The sequence below is a fragment of the Eschrichtius robustus genome, chromosome 20 (genome assembly GCF_028021215.1).
Source record: "Eschrichtius robustus isolate mEscRob2 chromosome 20, mEscRob2.pri, whole genome shotgun sequence".
NCBI classification, from domain to species: domain Eukaryota; kingdom Metazoa; phylum Chordata; class Mammalia; order Artiodactyla; family Eschrichtiidae; genus Eschrichtius; species Eschrichtius robustus.
In genome coordinates this window covers 66497763-66517942 of record NC_090843.1, presented here as the reverse complement: position 1 = coordinate 66517942, position 20180 = coordinate 66497763, and the positions used below count along the sequence as shown (strand labels likewise).

General features: G+C 56.4%; 1 protein-coding gene across 1 annotated transcript in view; it reads left to right on the top strand.

The window, feature by feature from the left end:
* The window catches only part of USP22 (ubiquitin specific peptidase 22), a 32216-nt gene extending 18896 nt beyond the window's left edge, over window positions 1–13320 (top strand). Inside the window, exons 3-13 of the mRNA XM_068530610.1 lie at window positions 1556–1669; window positions 4173–4274; window positions 4549–4718; window positions 5781–5928; window positions 6325–6430; window positions 6540–6698; window positions 8141–8267; window positions 8979–9070; window positions 9758–9820; window positions 10237–10386; window positions 10845–13320. Coding sequence (XP_068386711.1) covers window positions 1556–1669; window positions 4173–4274; window positions 4549–4718; window positions 5781–5928; window positions 6325–6430; window positions 6540–6698; window positions 8141–8267; window positions 8979–9070; window positions 9758–9820; window positions 10237–10386; window positions 10845–10887 — 1274 coding nt within the window. The 3' untranslated portion in view covers window positions 10888–13320. The remainder of the gene's footprint in view (window positions 1–1555; window positions 1670–4172; window positions 4275–4548; window positions 4719–5780; window positions 5929–6324; window positions 6431–6539; window positions 6699–8140; window positions 8268–8978; window positions 9071–9757; window positions 9821–10236; window positions 10387–10844) is intronic.
* The last annotated feature ends 6860 nt before the right edge of the window (window positions 13321–20180 follow it).

The following is a 20180-nucleotide window of genomic DNA, read 5'->3' as shown; positions in this document are numbered from 1 at the left end:
ATATTCCATTGTATATGTGTACCACATCTTCTTTATCCGTTTGTCTGTTGATGGGTATTTAGGTTGCTTCCATGTCCTGGCTGTTGTAAATAGTGCTGCAGTGAACATTGGGGTGCATGTGTCCATAGTTCAACCTTCTTTTTTTTTTTTTAAATAAATTTATTTATTTATTTTTGGCTGCGTTGGGTCTTCGTTGCTGCATGCCAGTTTTCTGTAGTTGTGGCAAGTGGGGGCTACTCTTCGTTGTGGTATGCAGGCTTCTCATTTCTCATTGTGGTGGCTTTTCTTGTTGCGGAGCATGGGCTCCAGGCGTGAGGGCTTCAGTAGTTGTGGCTCGTGGGCTTCGGGAGTTGTAGCTCGTGGGCTCTAGAGTGCAGGCTCAGTAGTTGCGGTGCATGGGCTTAGCTGCTCCGTGGCATGTGGGATCTTCCCGGACCAGGGCTCGAACCCGTGTCCCCTGCATTGGCAGGCGGATTCTTCACCACTGTGCCACCAGGGAGGTCCCCTAGTTCAACCATTTTGAACTATGGTTTTTTCTGGGTATATGCACAGTAGTGGGATTGCTGGGTCATGTGATAATTCTATTTTTAGTTTTTTAAAGAACCTCCATACTGTTCTCCATAGTGGCTGTATCAATTTACATTCCCACCAACAGTGCAAGAGGGTTCCCTTTTGTCCACACCCTCTCCAGCATTTGTTGTTTGTAGATTTTCTGATGATGCCCATTCTAACTGGTGTGAGGTGGTACCTCATTGTAGTTTTGATTTGCATTTCTCTAATAATTAGTGATGTTGAGCAGCTTTTCACGTGCCTCTTGGGCATCTGTATGTCTCCTTTTGGAGAAATGTCCATTTAGGTCTTCTGCCCATTTTTGGATTGGGTTGTTTGTTTCTTTAATATTGAGCTGCATGAGCTGCTTGTGTATTTTGGAGGTGAATCCTTTGTCCGTTGATGCGTTTGCAAATATTTTCTCCCATTCTGAGGGTAAGGGGAATTCTTTTTAATTGTTGAATTGAGCGAGTTCCTTCCAGGTGCTTCGAGGACTTTTCTCTTGTTTATCTTCGTGAGGAAGTAACTAAGGGCTGGGTTTCATGCCTGTTTTCGTGGAGGATACAGTTTAGAAAGCGCAGGATCCGCTCACCGGGAGCTCTGGGCACGCCCTCCAGGCTGTCTGCTTGGGGCTGTGCTGCCCATCTGGGCGCCACGAGTCCTCGTGGGCTGATACGAACGCGAGTTTCCCTTGTTTCAGAGGATAGGCGGAGGGTCCTGGTACCTGGGGGCCGGGTCCTTCGTAAAGTATGGTCGTGGCACCTCTTTCTCCCTCAGGTTCCTCAACCCTTGGCCGGAGCTTCCAAAAATAATTCACATGCCTCATCTGCTTAGGATACACCATCTGAAGTGGGGGGGGACAACCTTTTGTAATAATGGGATTCTCTGCTTTGAGAAATGGTGCAGTGAAATGCCTAAGAAACTTGCGTGTTTAATTTGTGTCCTGAAGCGCGTTACCTTTCGATTTTTAATTAAATTTTGTCTCTTCCCTCTTTTCTCTTTTCAGCCATAGAGCTTATGTATGGAGGTATCTACTGCTTTTTGTGTCAGGATTACATTTATGACAAAGACATAGAAATCATTGCCAAAGAGGAACAGCGGAAAGCTTGGAAAATGCAAGGTTTGGTTTTCCTGAGATCTGCATGCCTGCTTGTGTCTTAGTCCTGCGTTCCCTGCCCCCTTGTCTGTCAGGGCATAGTTGAGGTGGGGAGGGAGGTGGGGGGGGTGTGTTGAGGGGCAGGAGCCCCTACACCTGCCTGCTCCCTCCTGCAGGCTCACGGGGGGCCAGGGGAGGCAGGTGCAGTGCCCACAGCTTCCTGGGTCCGTCCTCCTGCCCGGGTGCCCACAGGCCTGCGGCTGCTCTGAGGGCTCAGCCGGGCTTGAGAGAGACGCCCCCAACCTACGCTCTCCGGTCGACGGGCGTTTTTACAGATACGAGGCTGAACCAGACACAGTGTCCGCAGGGCCCTGGCCCGTCTGGTGGACAAGGGGTTTTGTGCTCCCACGTCCCTGGTAGCTGCCCAGAAAGCATCTCCTCAGTAACTGTAGGATGTGTATGCTGATTCCTTCCAGGAGGGTAGACTACTTTCTCATTAAATTACTGTTGAATCTCTTTTAAAACTCTTAACTGGAAAAAAACAAAAACAAAAACCTCTTAACTGGTTAGGTTATGCTAAATCTGTGTCAACACAGAATTAAACTTTCCAGATGAAAAATACAGTAATCTACCGCTGAAGCAGCTTAGTTCAGGAGCATACTCTCCTTCCCGTGCGGTGCCTTTGTAGCCGTGAAGGGAGGACTCCAGGCTCTCCTTCCTGTGTAGGAACAACCCAGCTCTTCCCTGATGAGTGTTTCTCTCCCGTGAGTCTCCTTTACTTGCACAAAACCCTTCAAACCTGGCACTTCTGGTCACCAGGTGTGTTTTGGGAGGGTCAGTTCCCCGCCGAGAAATTCCCTGTGGTGCCGGCTGGGTGTCCTGTGGATCAACTCAGTTCTGACACAGTCGGCCTGGAGATGTCAGGCCCCACGAGACCCCCCTCCCCAACTTCAGATGCCGGAGTCTCAAGTCCAGGTTCTCATCTGTGCTCCTGACCATCTGGCTGTAGATCGGAGGCTCCCAGGACGCCCCTGAGCTGCAGCATTTGCTAGAGCAGCTCACAGAACTCAGGGAGACACTTGACGTTCGCTGGTTTATTAAAGGATGTGATAAAGGACACAGATGAGCAGCCAGATGGAGAGGGAGAAGCACGGGGCAAGGCCGGGGAGGGTCCCCATGGAGTTGGGGTGCATCACCCACTCGGTGTGGAATGTTCACCCACCTGGTTCGCTCCCCGAACGCCGTGCTACTGGGATGTTATGGGGGCTTCTTCCTGGAGGCCTGATGGATCATTAACCCCATTTCCAGCCCCCTCCCCTCTCTGGAGGAGTTGGGGCTGGCCGTGCGGGTGCTGCAAATTCCAAGCTTCCCAGGTCTTTCTGGTGACCAGTCCCCATCCAGGAGCCCGCCCAGAGTCGCCTCATCAGGACAAGAGGTTCCTCTAGTGCCCTTCCCGCTAAGGCGCCCTTATTACCAGGGCGCGGGGCCCATGCGAGGGACGGGGCAGGGGCGGCACGTGTGTCCCACTGTCTGCGCGGTGGCCGTGGAGCCGTGCCGTCACTCCCGTCCCTTCGCTGGGACATAGTCAGCGGCACACGTGAACGTTAACGCAGCTCTTTTCTTTTTTGTTCAGCTACCTGTTTTTGGTTTCCGTGATATTTTTTTCTTTTTTGTTCTCACTTCTAGCACACGGTCATGGGCCACAACAGTAATAGGTGTAGAAAGCCCCACTGGCCTGTGACCATCTCTCCACAGGGAACATACAACCCAGCATCTGGTTTACAATTTTTTGTCTTAATTGTGCTTCTTTATAAACGTGCCGTGTTAGAGGATGGAACACAAGCCAGGGCTGTCGGTCATTAGAGCCGATGAGCCCATCTTTTCTGGAGAAGAGTCTCTTTAGTACACTTCCTGTTCTCTTCCGCCTCCAAACTTTAGTAATGTTGCAGGTGAGGCTAAGGCTGAGGATGTTATTTCTTTGTGCAGAACAGTTAAACCACAGGGCCAAGAAATGCACGTCCCAGGAAAAAGTAGGATTCTTCTGAAATCATTCCGCAGTTCCCTCTGTCAGCAGGCTCGTGCGTCTTTCAGAGTGTGTTGAGCTCTAGGTGCGTGGAACCAGTGCCTCTGAGGAGTAGGCCGTGCACTGGGGTGCAGGTGGCCCTGCTGCCGTCCTTGGTTTAAGCCTCTGGTGGGTACGGCCGACCCTTCATCCCCAGCGCCACCCAGCGCTCCCTGTGGGCACTGGTGCCGTGGCCCCTCTGCTCAGGGAGGGATTAAGGCTGAGGAGACACTGGTGCTGGGGCAGCTGTCACCCAAGGTCCCACTCTCCTTTCCTCCTCTGGGAATGTGGTTTATTCACGGCACGCTCTCTGAAAGAAGCTCCTTCAGGTGTCTGGAAGAGGGTCTTAGAAGGACCCTACGTTGCCCGCCTTTGAAATACAACCTGATATACACTGTGCTGCCACCACACTGGTTCGTAGACACACGATCAGAACGTAGCTAACGGCACCTTCCACCCACTTAGGCGTCGGGGAGAAGTTTTCAACGTGGGAGCCGACCAAACGGGAGCTCGAGCTGCTGAAACACAACCCCAAGCGACGGAAGATCACGTCCAACTGCACCATAGGTGGGCCGGCGCGGCCGGGTGGAGGCGCGTTCTCCGGCTTTGCCGCAGGAGGTGCAGCGAGGCTGTCAGCTTGTTGCTGAGGCCCCTCCCTGACCTGCCCTGTTGTTACTGGGAGCCTTCGGGCAGTGGGGGCTGGTGGGGGTGGGCGCGAGCATGCCTCGGACGTTTCCTACAGGCGGGCGGGGCACAGGCGTTAGAAGGAGGTTCCGTTCTGCGTCCTCTTGCTTCTCGAGGGAGGGGCCCTGACAGCCCCACCCCGCGCTCTGCCTGCCAGGTCTCCGCGGCCTCATCAACCTGGGGAACACGTGCTTCATGAACTGCATCGTGCAGGCGCTGACGCACACGCCGCTGCTGCGCGACTTCTTCCTGTCTGACCGGCACCGCTGCGAGATGCAGAGCCCCGGCTCCTGCCTGGTCTGCGAGATGTCCTCCCTCTTCCAGGAGGTGCGCCTGGGCCGGGAGGGGGCCGGGCCGTCACGGGGCGGGCTCTGAACGTGCACAGACGTGCCGACTGTGGGATTGCACGTCCTTCCCGAGAGGGATCGGGTGAGGGACTTGCGTCATCTGCAGAGGCTCGCGGCTGCCTCGCGGGTGCACGTGGCAGATGCCGGCCCCTCCCCGTCACCTGCCGCTTTCCGGCTTTGTCCACAGGACGGGCGGCTCTCCTGTCGCCGGCCCTGCTGACTGTGTGTCACCAGAGGCCTCTGTCTCTGGGCCCCTGCCGTGGACATCAGGTTCTGTCCCGATGGGCTCGCAGGCGGGACCCCCCTTCTCAGAGCGGGACTGCAGCCCAGCCGCTCCCTCGGGTGCTGTGGGGAGCCAGGGGTTCTTCAGGTGTCGGCCCCGGGCCAGCAGACTCGGCCGGGTCTGGTTTTGTCAGCCTTTGATCACATCCTCTCGTTTCCCTGTTGGGCCCCGGCCGCCTGAGCCCGTCTGGCTGCGGAGCTGGAATGATTCACGGTCTGGCCCTTCTCAGAAGTTTCCCGACTCCTGGCCTGGCTTAGCCAGTCCCCACATGCCTACAGCCTAGCCTGACAGCGGCTCCTGGGGTCACAGGAGTAAGCAAGCTGAATGATATCGTTGGGCCAAAACGGGGACACGGGTGCCGTGGAGAACGGGCTTATGGGGGGGGGGGCCTCACTAGGGCACTGTTGGTGGTGAGTTCACCTCTGTCAGGTTGGTTTTTAGGTTCAGGTTTATGGGGGTACGCGTTTCACACGGCACAAGTTACCTTTTAGTGTATGTGTGTGTGTTTGACAAAAGTTTGTCGCCGTTCATCATTTTGGCTTATTTCTAGAGAACAGATGGTGGGAATGGAGAAAACTATGAGCAGATTCGAAAAGTCCACGTAAAAACACAGTTTGCGTGGAAAGGAAAGGAAATGACTTGTTTGGGTTGCGCTCGCCAGAGGAGGTGCCGGGCGCCCGGCTGGCAGACGTGCACGTGGGCGTCTGTGCTCGAGGGAGGCACGTGCTCCTGACGAGGGTGCCTCTCCTCTCCGAGCAGTTCTACTCGGGGCACCGGTCCCCCCACATCCCATACAAGCTGCTGCACCTGGTGTGGACGCACGCCCGGCACCTGGCGGGCTACGAGCAGCAGGACGCGCACGAGTTCCTCATCGCGGCCCTGGACGTCCTGCACCGGCACTGCAAAGGTGAGCGCTGCACAGGTGAGGGCTGCACAGGTGAGCGCTGCAAAGGTGAGCGCTGCACAGGTGAGGGCTGCGCAGGTGAGGGCTGCGCAGGTGAGCGCTGCGCAGGTGAGGGCTGCGCAGGTGAGCGCTGCGCAGGTGAGGGCTGCGCAGGTGAGGGCTGCGCAGGTGAGCGCTGCGCAGGTGAGGGCTGCGCAGGTGAGGGCGGGGCTGCTTCTCAGGGCCTGTTACTGCGCCTGCCAGACGGGCGGCAGGGAGCTCTTCGCAGGGAGGAGCAAGGGGAAAAAACTGAAAGTGCGTGGCGCGTCCCTCCCGTGCCCCTGTGGAGACCCGGGCCCCCCGCTGCACCAGCCCTGCCCGTTGGGGGCCCAGGGTCACAGGGCCGCCGTCTTTTGCCAGGTGACGATAACGGGAAGAAGGCCAGCAACCCTAACCACTGCAACTGCATCATAGACCAGATCTTCACGGGGGGGCTGCAGTCCGACGTCACCTGCCAAGTGTGCCAGTAAGTGCGGCCTCTGCAGCCCCGGTGCTGCTGGCCGAGCGTCGCGGGGCCTCGTCGCTGCGCTGCCCCCGGGCCGTGGTGCTCACGTGTCCCCCCTGCTTGCTCCTAGCGGGGTCTCCACCACCATCGACCCCTTCTGGGACATCAGCCTGGACCTGCCCGGCTCTTCCACCCCCTTCTGGCCCCTGAGCCCTGGGAGCGAGGGCAGCGTGGTGAACGGAGAGAGCCACGCGTCGGGAACCACGACCCTCACGGACTGCCTGCGGAGGTGAGGCGTCCGCGCCTTGTGGGGAGGGGGCCCTTGCTCGTGGCTGCTCGGGGAAAGTCCTGGTAAAGCCAGGCCCCCCAGGGCCCCACGTTCCCGCATGAAAGCTGAGGGAAGACGGGATGGCCAGCAGACGGGCTGTTTCTGTCCCTGAGCGCCCCCCACCCCGGGCAGAGGCTGGAGGTCCACGGCCTTTAGTGACTAACAGCCAGAGTCACACCCAGTAGGGCCGCTCTCCTGCTGTGGCTCGTGGCCTTTTCTGAAGGTGATGAAAACGTTTTTAATTAAACTTTTTATTTTGAGGTAATTGTAGTTTTGCGTGCAGTTGTAAGATAAAATCCAGAGAGATCCTGTGTACTCTTTCCCCAGTTTTTCCCCCAGTGGTAACATCTTGTAAAATTATAGCACAATGTCACGGTCAGCAGGATCTCGACATCCCTGCAGTCAAGATGCAGGGCGCTCGCATCCCCGCAGGGTCCCTCACAACCACACGTCCTGCACCTGCCACCCCTGTTGCCTCCTTAACTCCTGGCAGCCGCAAATCTGTTCTCCATTTCTAGAGATTCCACATTTCAAGAATGTCATGTCCGTGGAATCATACATCGTGTAACCTTTCAGGATTGACTTTTTTCACTCATTCTTATTCTCTGGAGATTCATCCAGGTTGTGTGTATCACCAGTTGTTTCCTTTTTATTGCTTACTAGTATTCTGTGGTGTACCCGGCTTAACCACTCATTCGCTGAAGGACATCTGCATTGCTTCCAGGGTTTTTTTTGGCCTCTACAGATAAAGCTGCAGTAGCCACTCATGTACGGTTTTTGTGTGAATGCTGGTTTTCACTTTTCAGGGACAAATTTGATTGCTGGGTCTTACGGTAGTTAGAAAATTATTTTGATTCCACCAGACTTTAATTTTCCAAAAAAGTTGAGGATAAGTATTTTTTGAAGTGATAGAGAAGAGAAAGGAAGGAATAGCTTTTTCATTGTAAAGTTACAAACGTCCCTAATTGTATGTGTGTGTGTGTGTGTTTTTTAATAAATTTATTTATTGATTGATTGATTTTTAGCTGTGTTGGGTCTTCGTTCCTGTGCGAGGGCTTTCTCTAGTTGCGGCGAGCGGGGGCCACTCTTCATTGTGGTGTGCGGGCCTCTCATTATCGCGGCCTCTCTTGTTGCGGAGCACAGGCTCCAGACGCGCAGGCTCAGTAGTTGTGGCTCACGGTCCCAGTTGCTCCGCGGCATGTGGGATCTTCCCAGACCAGGGCTTGAACCTGTGTCCCCTGCATTGGCAGGCAGATTCCCAACCACTGCGCCACCAGGGAAGCCCTGTGTGTTTTTAGGAAGGAAGTGAACCCCCTGCAAGTGGTAAAATAACTTTTCTCTTTTTCCTCTCTTACTGCTCCCATCTTTTTTTCCTAAAAATACATATTTTCATTGCGTTGCAGATTTACCAGACCAGAGCACTTAGGAAGCAGTGCCAAGATCAAGTGTAGCGGTTGCCATAGCTACCAGGAGTCCACAAAGCAGCTCACCATGAAGAAGCTGCCCATCGTGGCCTGTTTCCATCTCAAAGTGAGTTCCCTGAGCACGGCCAGGGCCTGAGGGGGGGTGGGTGTGCAGAGTCCATCTGTGCTTGTGGAGCAACGAGGGTGGTGCCTGTAAATAACTCTGCTCGTGTCTGTCTCCGGGAGGTTTGCCCGTGAGTCAAAAAGTAATTGCTTCATAATGAAAATAGGGTGAGTTACTCTGGGTGGGGGGTGGTTAGGGATTTACTGCTCCTCCCCTCCAAGTTCTTCTGTCCTCACCCCAAGTTTTCTGATTTTCTTTTACTTAGAAGCAAGGACCCTTAGCATTAAGGTCTAGTCTGGGGGTCAGCAGGGCTTTCCTGTGAAGGGCCAGTAGCAAATGTGAATCATGTGTATGATGTATTGTGGAAGAATATGCAGCAGAGATGGTGTGTTTGCTGGTCTTGGGTATTTGCGATCTGATTTTACATGTAAATCATACAGTCTCTGTTGCTCATTCTTTTATTTCATGACCCTTTAAAGATGTAAGACAAAAACCAAATCCCCAGCCCTGCCTGTTTCTCCCACTGGGCACTGTGCTAGGTCCACACCTGCTGTTGGGCCCATTGTTTCAGGGCTGGGCTGAGCCTTGTGGGTGACTCTGAGCTCTAGCTCTGGCCAAGGGCGGTTCAGAAAACGCAGGAAAGGCCCACTTAGGGAGCCACAGAGGCTGTGCTGTTGGAGGAGCCCTACAGCCTTCCCACCCCCACTTCTGCAGCGATTCGAACACTCGGCCAAACTTCGACGCAAGATCACCACCTACGTGTCCTTCCCCCTGGAGCTGGACATGACCCCCTTCATGGCCTCCAGGTTCGTCCTCTGTGTCTGTGGTCGGGTGGGCATGGCACCAGGTCCCTGGTGAGGCCCCAGTGGGCCCTGATGTCACTTCGTCCGTGACACCTCACTGTCCTGATCTCATCCCAGGACCGTCCCTGTGTGTGGGAGGCTGTCCTCCTACCAGCTGGTTGAGAGCAGCATTTCAGGCGTTTCAGCCACAGGCACTGAGATTGGATACAAATCAACACAGTGGTTTTGTGGTTGTAGATTTCATTTGTCTTGTTTTGGAGTCTTTGTATCAGGGACCGCTTGAAATTTACCCTTGCAAAATACCAGGAGGCTTCCTGGTAGGAGGGCTGCTGTAGTGAATAATAACCACAGGCGGGGCGGCTTAAAGCAACAGAGGCCTGAGTCCAGTGTTGGCGGGGCCCCGGAGGGTCTGGGGAGGCTGCCTGCCTGGGGGTCGGCGGGGAGACGTGGGTCTGGGCCGGCTCTGAGCCCCGATCTCGGCAGTCCGCTTCCCAGCCTGGGCCTCGGTTTCCCCACCGTAACTCGGGGGTCATCTCTGCCTGAGATGGAGCTGTTGGGAGAAGCGGACCCGTGGAAGCTGCACCAGCACGGCGTCCGGTGTCGCGCGTCCCCGGTGCCCACAATACCTTTGAACCGCGGGTCGTTAGTGAATTGTTTTGATCGAGCCTGAGCTTGCGCTGTTGGTTACAGCAAGGAGAGCAGGATGAACGGACAGTACCAGCAGCCGGTGGACAGTCTCAGTAACGATAACAAGTAAGTGGCACCTTGTGTGCCTCCTGGCATCTCGAGCGCGGGTGGGGCCGGGGGCTTCGCGGGAGGCCCACCTGCGTCTCCCAGGAGATGCTGCGTGTGGGGGGCAGCGGCCGGGCTTGCTTGCCCTTGGCCGCTGCCCTGCTTCTTGTCGTGCTGCCACCGACCCTCTGTCGGCGGGGGGCGGGGGGGGCCTCCCCCACCCGCGTCGCGGTGAGGCCCCCCTTTCCCGCGCCTCCTGGTGGCGGCGGCGGGGAGGGTGGAGCGGCGACAGCGCCCCCCGGGCGGGCCTGTGCCCCTTCCCCTCGCGCTCCCGCCACCTAGCAGCGTGTGCTCCTGGGCGGCTGCCCTGTGGGGACTGTGGTCCCTGGTGGGGACAGGGTCGTGACCTCCGTTCCCCGCCACCCTCCCCAAACCAGGTACTCCTTGTTTGCGGTGGTCAACCACCAGGGGACCCTGGAGAGTGGCCACTACACCAGCTTCATCCGGCAGCACAAGGACCAGTGGTTCAAGTGTGACGACGCCATCATCACCAAGGCTAGCATTGCGGACGTGCTGGACAGCGAGGGGTGCGTCCCCTGCGTCCCCGGGGCCGTGTCGCCCCTCTGTGCCCCGTTCGCTCCTTCCTGCTCGTCGCTGCCTCCCTCGGTCTTGAGGCCGTCCGCCGGGCTCCTGCCCCACACCATCTGCCCTGAGCTCCCGCAGGCGTCTGGGCTTGGAGCTGCGAGCAGTGGGGCAGCCCTGAGAGACTCTGCGGTGGCCGTGAGGAGGCCGGGCGGGGGACTGGGGCTGGAACCCCGGGCCGGCGTCCTTCTGAGAGGGACCATGTACAGGGGTGGGGGGCGGCCACAGCCAGGGCCCAGCAGGTGGACAGAGGCCGGGCTGCTCGTGGCCTGGGGGCCCTGCCGCCTCCCTGCCGTCTCTTCTCTGCGGTGACAGGCTGAGCGCGGCTGTCCTGGTCAGGGCGGTTTTGCTCCGACCCCTCGGGAGGAGGAAGTAAGCGTGCTGTGTCCTCTCTCCTCCTCAGGTACCTGCTGTTCTATCACAAACAGTTCCTGGAGTACGAGTAGCCAGTACTTGTCGGCGCACCGGCAAGTCCCCCGAAGTCATCTGGGCGCCCGGGGTCGCGTGGTGTGGACACTTGGCAAGAGGTGGGCTGGGGGGGGGCAGAGGAGACGTGCGCCGGAGTGTCTCCTGTGTCCCCCGCGAGCCGGGGCAGGCGCAGCCCCCGCGCCAGCCGTTCCACGCTGTGGCCCAGAAAGCAGGAGCTGGAGGAGATGCAGCCCTCGCGGGTCTTTCTCGTGGTGAGTCTGGTGTCCGTGCGCAGCGCGGACTCGGGCGTGAGCCCCGGAGGCTGCGGAGCTGCAGACCCCGTGGGGCCTCCGAGCGCGTCTGTCCTGCAGACGAGCGGCGCCATCCTGCACGTGGAAGCAAATCCCCGTTTCCTAGAAATAGGCGTTTGCGTATTGTCCCCCTTTCTCTCTTTTTCCATGATGGTGAATCTCATAAACGTAATGATGGTAACGTGAATGAATTACTGGGTTCAGGCTGAAGTTTAGATCGTTTTCCTTTTATTCTGGAGAGTGGATCTTGCTTTTTCCTCCGTGCTGTTTTTGTTGCCCCCGCCCGCCCCCCAGGCGTCTTTGACCTGGTCAGAGCTGCCAGGCTCAGTGGAGGAGGATCAGGCTGCGCTGGGAACGGTCTCTGTCGTATTTAATCTTTTAGGAAGTGAAGCGTTGCCAGTGGTCTCACTGTTTCCCTCCCGTGTTTCCTTCCTGGCCACCTGTCCCGCGAACTCCCCTGGTCGCTGCTGGGCGGCGGGTGTGTCGGATGATGCGGGCGGCCTCCAGGGGGGCCGCATCCTGGCTCTGGGTGCCCCTGCCTTGCGTTCCGGTAGCCGCAGGACAGAAGGCTGGGACTGAGCTGGTGGGAGGGGCTGGTGGGGGAGGTGCGGCATCCTTGTTCCTTGTGGGCTGTCTCGCATGCATCTGTCTGTTCGCAGCCAAACTTAGATTGTCCGTTTCTGAGAGATTCCAGCCCAGAGACGGGGGACGAGCCAGTGTCCCCTGAACCGCGAGGCTTCTTTCCTGGAGAGAGACACGTTCACCTGCGGCAGGGTCAGCGGACTCTCCACCAAGGGCCAGGTGGTAGATGCTTCTGGCTTTGTGGGCCCTGTGGTCTCTGCTGCAGGTAACGTGGAAGAGCGTAGCTGTGTTCCAGTAGAACTTTACACGATCACGGAAGGTTGAAGTTCATATACTTTTCCCACGTCACAGAATTTTAACTTTTTTCACTGTTTGAAAACGTGTGCCGGTTCTCAGCCGACAGACCGTGAACCAGTCCAGCTCGTCGGCTGCTCGGGTCTGGGCGCGGCGCGGCTCCTGCTCCCTGTGGAAGATGCTGGGGTCCTGCAGCGGGGGCGTCGTACCCGGCAGAGTCCTCTGCGACGCCGCCCAGGCGCCTGCCCCGCGTGGCCCGTCCGCCGTGGCTGCTCTGAGGGCCCTGGGCCTCTGTGCGGAGCGGGGGACAGAGTAGATGTACTGGCCGCGGGGTTTCTGGCGGGTCACCTGTGGTCTGGTCAGCCCTGCACCCCTCCCCTGCCCCCCACTCACGTCCAGGGCTCCGCTGCTCCAAGAATGTGAAGATTCAGGAGACAGTGAGGCCGTTGCTCTTTTCTGGGTGTTTTTTTGGACTTTTATGTCCAAGTTAACCCTCTGTTCCCTCTGGCCTGGTGTTCTAAGCACTTATCTCTCTGCTGCTGAGATTCCCCTGTGACTGGAAGAGCTACCTGGTGGGGGGCGGTGAGGCTTCAGCTGCCTGCACGCGCACCCACCCCCTGTCCCGCGCCTGAGGTCCTGCTTTGACGTCACCTCGTCAGGAACAACGAACTGCGTGATGGGTTGGGGAATTTATTTTCTTTCAGCTCCCGATGCAGCTACTAAATACAGGAAAATGGTTTCCTGTTTCACACCACCACCCATGTCGACGTCCAGACCACTAAGGAATCCTGGGCGACCCTTCCTCCCCGGCTAGTGTGTTTAAAGTGACTTGTGTTTGTGAGACGTTGGACTTGTGTTTGTGAGACGTTGGCTGCCGTGTCAGCGCTTTACAGTGAGACAGTGGGCTCTCCTCCCTGGGTGTGCTGAGCGGGGGGGCTGGGCCCGGCCCTCTCCAGGCCGCCTCGGGCCTCCCGTCGGCGCCAGAATGTCCAGGACGCTCCTTCTGCATCATGTATACTCGTGCTGTTGTAGTTCTGCTCGGTGTGGATGCTTTCGTCGTATAAAATTGCCGTTCTCTTGACAATTCAAGTGACTGTTTCGTTTACTATAACTTTGAAAACAGAAATCGTAAGAACAAGATTCTGATGATTGTGCTGTGGATTTTATTACTGGGATGTTTCCGCGTCCCTTTCACCTGTTGTTTTGAGGGACTGTTTGGCTCTTCTCCCTAATGGCTTGTAGTCTTTTCCTGTGTCGTAATAAAGCTACATTTTATTCTGAAAACTGGCCCGTCTTCCCTTACTAGCACCCGAGTCCTGTCTGTGATACCAGCCCCTTCTCGGTTTGTTCCAGCCCAGACCTGCCCTGGGCCGGGAAGTCCATGCCCCCTGCGTCCCCTCCTCCTGGGGGCAGGATGGTGACAAACCTGGGACTCAGGACACCGTGGGCTGTCAGACTTTGATGAACTTAAGAGTCACCCGAGGGGCTTCTTTAAACACAGGAACCCTTGCTGGAGTTTGATTACAGGACCTGGGATGCGGTGCGGGGATACGGGTGTGCGGCTCCCCAGGTGCTGAGAAGGCGGAGGGTGTGGTCGGAGAGCAGGCCCCCGTCCTGGTCAGTGCTGTTCCGACTCTGTGCCCACCCCCCGGTCCACCCTTCATTTCTGAAGTGTGCTGTTTTTGGAAGCCTCTGTCACGAGTTCTTTCACTTCCCGTATGCGGAAACACCAGGAAGTGCCAGCGAGTGCCCCTGGGTTCCAGAGCAGCAGACCTCCCCGGGGGTCCCTCCACATTCGGGAGGATCGTTGCTGCGTGCCTGCAGGCAGCTCCCCCGGGGCTCCGAGGCCTTCCCGCCAGAGTTTTCCGGGCCTGGAAGGAAGACGCGTGATGGGGCTCTTGGTGTAAAGCTGCGGAGCGCCAGCCCACCCCCACCCCTCCATCCCAGGACCCGCACGCTCCGGTCGCAGGCTCTGGTTAAAAGCGCTAAGCTGTCCTGGCAGACAGACTCGTGCCTGCGTCTCAGCGGGGAGCCGCGTGGACACGAGGCCCCTGCTCTGTGTCCCGTGGGGCTGTGCAGCGTCGTTGCCTGGGGTGGTGCCGACAGGCAGGGCAGGCAGCTCCGCGCCCAGGAGACGGGTTCGTTCCCGTGAGGACGCGTCTCTGGCCTCCGTGTAGCGGGCCTGCCAGCAGGTGGCCGGCTGCTCCCGGGCTTCGGTGCCGGTCCCGTCGCCACGTGGGCGCCCGGCAGGGCTAGCTGGTGGGCCAGGGCCAGGGCCTGACATCGAGCCCGTTCACACCGCCCCGTCCCCATCTCGATGGCCCTTTGTTCATGGAGTGGGGCGGGGGGTGTCAGCGAGCTGTCCGCTCCCACAACTGGCTGTTTCGTCCACCTGGCGGTGAGTGTCCTCTGTCGGGCTTCTCCTTGGTGAGCACAGTCTGTGCCCGTTTTGAGAGGTCTGTCCCCACCCAGATCTTCTGTCGCTAATCTTTAAATCCTGTTGCTTCCAGACCTTTGACCGTCCAGCCAGGTGTCGGCATCATCCAGGAATCCACGTGGATCAGTACTTTTGGCCCCGTCTCGTTCCAGACGAGGTGGGTGACCAGACACACTGCTTGGAGCGAGGACTTCCCTTCCTCATTTACTGTAACTCTGAAAACAAAGTTACAGTAAACGAGGATGGTCCTCGGGTCCCTGGTCACAGGGGTGCTTGCGGGTGTGCAGCAGGTGTGGCTGTGGACGTCAGGGCCGCCCGCTCCTGCTGTACCTTTGCACGTGAGTGTCCACTGCTGCACAGCCAGAGGTGGACCAAGCGGTCGACAGCACTCAGCTGTATTCAGGGCCCTCGGGCCATGTGGTCACTGATGTCTGGGGTTAGATGCTCAGCCCGCGTAGCGGGGGCTCTTTCTGCGGTGGATAAACACCCACGGAGGAGGACAGGTTTGCTGTGCTTGGAAGATCTGTGCAGGTGTCCTTTGGTCCCTGCTGGAGGCTTGGGACGCATCCTCATTTGCCGCGGATGTTGAGTTACTAGGTCTCTTGCATCCTCAGGCTCAGTGGTCGTGCAGCATTTTCGAACTCATTCAGGCCCCTCTTTAACTGGGAGCCACATGCTGCCTGTGTAGACGGATGGAATTAACACACCCAAAATGGTCTGTGCTGCCTCTCAACCCAGCAGGCCTGCCTGTTCTCGGGAGGGTGTGGGAGATGCAGTGCCCTGTCTTCCTGCTTCAGAGCACGGAATCCCCAGGAATGCCACTGAGTTGGGGACCCCTGAGTTTGGGGCACTTTATTTCTTGTGATGGATGGATTGATATTAAATTTTGTAAATTATCTTTGTTTATTTTTTAACTTTTATTGGAGTACAGTTAATTTACAGTGTTGTGTTAGTTTCAGGTGTACAGCAAAGTGGATCAGTTACACACGTGCATGTATCCACTCTTTCTTAGATTCTTTTCCTATGTAGCTCATTACAGAGTATCGAGTAGAGTTCCCTGTGCTCTACAGCGGGTCCTTATTAGTTATCTGTTGTATATATAGTAGTATGTATGTGTCAATCCCAATCTCCCAGTTTATTATCCCCCTGGTAACCGTAAGTTTGTTTTCTACATCTGTGACTGTATTTCTGTTTTGTACATAAGTTCGTTTGTACCATTTTTTCTTTTCATCTTGGGGCTTATTTAGTTCACTGTTACTAAATTGTCTGCTCACCAGATCCAGGCAGCAGAAGTCTCCACTGTGGTGGGTGGGAGTGAGGCTCTGTGCGGCGCGAGATGGTCTGCGTGTCTGGACGCCCAGCAGGACAGGGTCAGTGTAGCCCTGAGGCTCCATCGGAAGGAGTACCGTGGGCTCCTGCTCCGGGTAGGGAGGGGCACTGGAGGGGCGCGGCTCGGGGCGGGGGGGAGGGCAAGCAGGACGGGACCCCAGGGGGGGAAACACTGAGCGACAGGGGCGTCTACTGCCGAGGAAGGGCAGGAAGGCGCGCGGCTGCCAGGGAGCAGCCCCTACCTGAGAGCGTGACCCCACGGGGCCAGGTGAAGCCACTGGGGCCCGGGGGTGATCCCAGCAACGACAGAACCCAACCAGCTCAACCTGTGACTCGGCCCCCTCGCTGACGGCCTGGAAGAGAAAGGCCGGCCAATTCCAGGCATAAAAACTTGGTATGTCAGTCTCTGCCGTCCCACACAGGTCTGGCATTTGGTAAAAAAAAACCCAAAAACCAAAAGACACACAAAACAGCAAGTAAAGACACCCACTGCCAAGAGACAAAGCAACAGAACCAGACCCAGAGATGATCTGAATGTGGGAACTGTCAGGCGGAGATTCTGGATAATTAGGGTTAACGTGTTGCCGGCTCTCAGGGAAAATGTGTGGAACGGACGGGGGCCTTCAGAGGGATGGGCGTTGTGTGAGGAGGGGCCGCGTGGATGGAGGTGCTGGGAGCCAAGATCGTGGTGACAGGAGGGATGTCCCTGGCAGGCCCGTCAGTGACCTCACAGCTGAGGGAAGAGGCACTGGGGCCACCCAAACTGGAACAAAGAGAAGAATGAGGGGGAAACGGAAAGAATAGGGCACCTGGGATGTGGGGCAGTACCGAACAGTTTGAAGGGATAACGGCCAGTAATTTTATAATGAAAAACATCAAGCTACAGATCCGAACATTTCAGAGAACCCCAAGCAGGGTAAATAACAAAACAAACCTACCCACAACAGAAAACTCCGGGACACATCGCATTCAAACCTCTAAAAAGTAAGATACAGAGAAAAATTTGAAGGCACACGTTGCAGAGAAACAAAGGTAGGAATTATAGCAGCTGTCTTGTCAGAAATTCTGGGAGCTGGAGAGAGTGGGGCAATGTCTCTGAGATGCTGGAAAGAAAAAACTGGCATCCCAGAGTCTTCCCAGAAAAATCTCTCAGAAATAGACTTTTGAAGCAAACAGAATTCATCATCTGCAGACTCGCACAAGAGGTGCTGAAGGAAGCTCTTCAGACAGAAGAAGTGAGAGATACTAGACGGACCTGGGTCTGCACACAGAAAATGAAGATTTTTAGACGTGAAGGTAGATCTAAAAAGCACTGTTCTTGTTAATTTTAATCATTCTATACGCTACTGAGTTTCTAAAGCAGAAACAGTAGTGACGGATCGTGGGCTTCCAGGACAGCAGTACCGAAGACGGGGCGGGAGTGAGGCAATGCTGTTTGCACACAGCTCTTCAGAAAACAGTAGAGACACACAAAGAGGCCAGTGTCTAGAGAAACAGTAGATTGTGGTTGCCAGGGGGTGGGAAAGGGGGAGATGCTGGCCAAAGGGCACAGACTCCCAGGGGTGAGACTGACACGTCCTGATACCGTGTCATGTGCTTGAGAGTTGCAGAGAGAGTAGATCTTACACATTCTCACCACGCGGGTGACTGTGGTCTGGAGTGGAGGAGTTCCTCATGCCACGTGGGGGGCGTATTACAATGTACAAATGTATCACCTGGCAACTCACACAAAGTTACGTGTCATTTATATCTCAGTAAAGCTGGAGGTAAAGACCCGAGTTGCGGTGCAGCAGGGCGGGGACGGCGAGCTGTGGTGCCTGGTCTGAGCCGCGTCAGCGGAGCCTAGTCTGACCCACTGCCTTCTGCGGCTCTGGCTGCCTGGGCACAAGCGCGGCAGGGCTGGGTGAGCGCTGAGTAGTCGCCGAGAGTCTCTGCTGTCTGGTCCTTTTCAGCGGAGCTTGCTGAGCCCTGGGCAGGGTGCACAGGGCAGATTCGGGGCTGGCGTTGCGGGAGCTGGGCTCCGGGCTGTGGCAGGTGGCGGGGATCAGTGTATTTTGGAAGTAGGACCAGCAGAACACAGAACGTGGATAAAATTGATGGTATTTAGAGTTTCGGATTTTCTTTGCAGCAAGGGATCCTGGTCTTTAAAAAAAAAAAAACAGGGCTTCCCTGATGGCGCAGTGGTTGAGAATCTGCCTGCCAATGCAGGGGACACGAGTTTGAGCCCTGGTCTGGGAAGATCCCACATGCCGCGGAGCAACTAGGCCCGTGCGCCACAACTACTGAGCCTGTGCGTCTGGAGCTTATTATGCTCCACAACAAGAGAGGCCGCGATAGTGAGAGGCCCGTGCACCACAATGAAGAGTGGCCCCCGCTTGCCGCAACTAGAGAAAGCCCTCGCACAGAAACGAAGACCCAACATAGCCAAAAGTAAATTTAAAAAAACAACAAAAAACCTGCCACATAAACTTACACTAAACACCAATTGAAAAACTGACAACAAAAAAAAAGAGGTTATTTTTGTGGAAAGCCGTAGACAGGCACACATTTCCCTGTGTTTTCGGCAGCCTTCACCACCCCCCCAACCACGGTCCAGAAGCGTCCCCCAGGGCCCCTTGGGCTCAGGTGAGCAGAATTTGGAAACAGCTGGAGGAGGAGGCGTCGGCCCACGTGTCGGATGAGGCTTTGCATCCCAAGCGCATCTGTGCAGCTCAGAGATGTGCTGGGACTTTGACAGCATCGGGCAGGCAGCTACGCCAGGTACAGGGTCCGTGCTGCCAGGAGGTGCTGCCGTGGGCTTGGTGACCGGTGGACACTGCACCAAGATGTCCCCATTGCCACCTTGGGCCCACTGAACACCGGGTCAGACGCTTGTCTTGGGCGGGAGCTTGTTAGAAGCTAACTTGGCTTCAGACCGCGTTGAAGCGAGAATGGACTCGGGAGGACCTGTGCTCTGGGCTGAATGTGTGCCCCCAGATTCATGGGTTGAGGTCCTGACCCCGAGAACCTTTAAGCATGACCCTATCTGGAGATTTACAGACATGATCAAGTGAAAATGAGGTCATCAGGGTGACCAGTGTCCTTATAAAAAGGGAAGATTTGGACAGACAGACACGCATCAAGGGAAGATGGCCGTCTGCAGCCCTGGGGGCGAGGCCGGGGCAACTCTCCCGTCAACGGCCGCAGCAGGACCAGCCCTGTGACACCTGGGTGGGCTCCGGCCTCCAGATGGGGGACAGGAGGTTCCGGTGTTGGAGCCGCACAGCGTGTGGGGCTTTGTCCCGCAGCCTGGGAAAGTGACAGGGCCCGTTAGCCAGGGGATGGTGAAAGGATGGCGCATCAGGCTTCTTGTCTGCACCTCCCAGAGTGTGTTGTGTGAACCTTTGGTGCACACAGGTATGCCAGGTGGCTTCCGGATGAATGATTTGCATAATCTTGTGTTTATCTGTGTAGCTGCTGCTTACAATAGTTAACGTATTTTCAGGTTTAAGTGCTCCTAAAGTATAGGTTTCACTGCTAATACAGATATAAAATATATGTAGTATCAAAAATTTGTGAATGCGGGACATCCCTGGCGGTCCAGTGGCTAAGACTGCGCTTCCATTGCAGGGGGTGCGGGTTCAATCCCTGGTCAGGGAACTAAGATCCCACAAGCCGCATGGTGTGGCCAAAAAAACAAATTGTGACTGCTCAGATACAGTGTTAGCAGTCAGAATCCGAAAAATTTAGCGCGTAGGTCTGGAAGAAAAGGTAAGTTGATGTAAAGAAAAATACTAAACAGTAGTGCAGGTTGGTGTCCAAATGAGAGCACTCCTGAGGTGGTCCAGGGACGTGGTCCTGGGCTTTGAGAGCAGCTTGACGCCTGGGCTCAGCCCGCCTGCCCTCTGTCCACCCCGCGCCCTGTGACACACGTGGGAGCAGCATATGCGCGCACACACGTGAATATACACGCGCACACACACACAGTCACACTGCTTCACGCCTTCCTGAGGAGAAGCGGGAGGAAATTGGTTTTCTGAGATCAACGCAGGCAGACCCAGCCCTAGTCCCCCACCATCAGCCGGCTGCTTTCTCCTCTTAGGTGACAGAGGACAGCAGAGCCTGCTTCTCGGTCCACACACTCGCTCAGATCCTTGGAAACCAGGCTGGAGCCCAGGGGCAGCGGGAGAGGTGGGATGGGGCGGTCACCACGGGGAGACGCGACCCAAACCAGCCACAGTGAGGGGTGGGCAGTGTGGGAGGTTTTATTTCTGCAAAGGGTCCCCGGGGCTGGGTCCAGCAGGTGTGGGTGCTTTTACTGCAGGTGCGTTTAGGTGCCGGTGACCTACAGTGGAGACCTGGGGTCAATACGGTGGCCCTGGCCCTTCCAGCTGTTCCT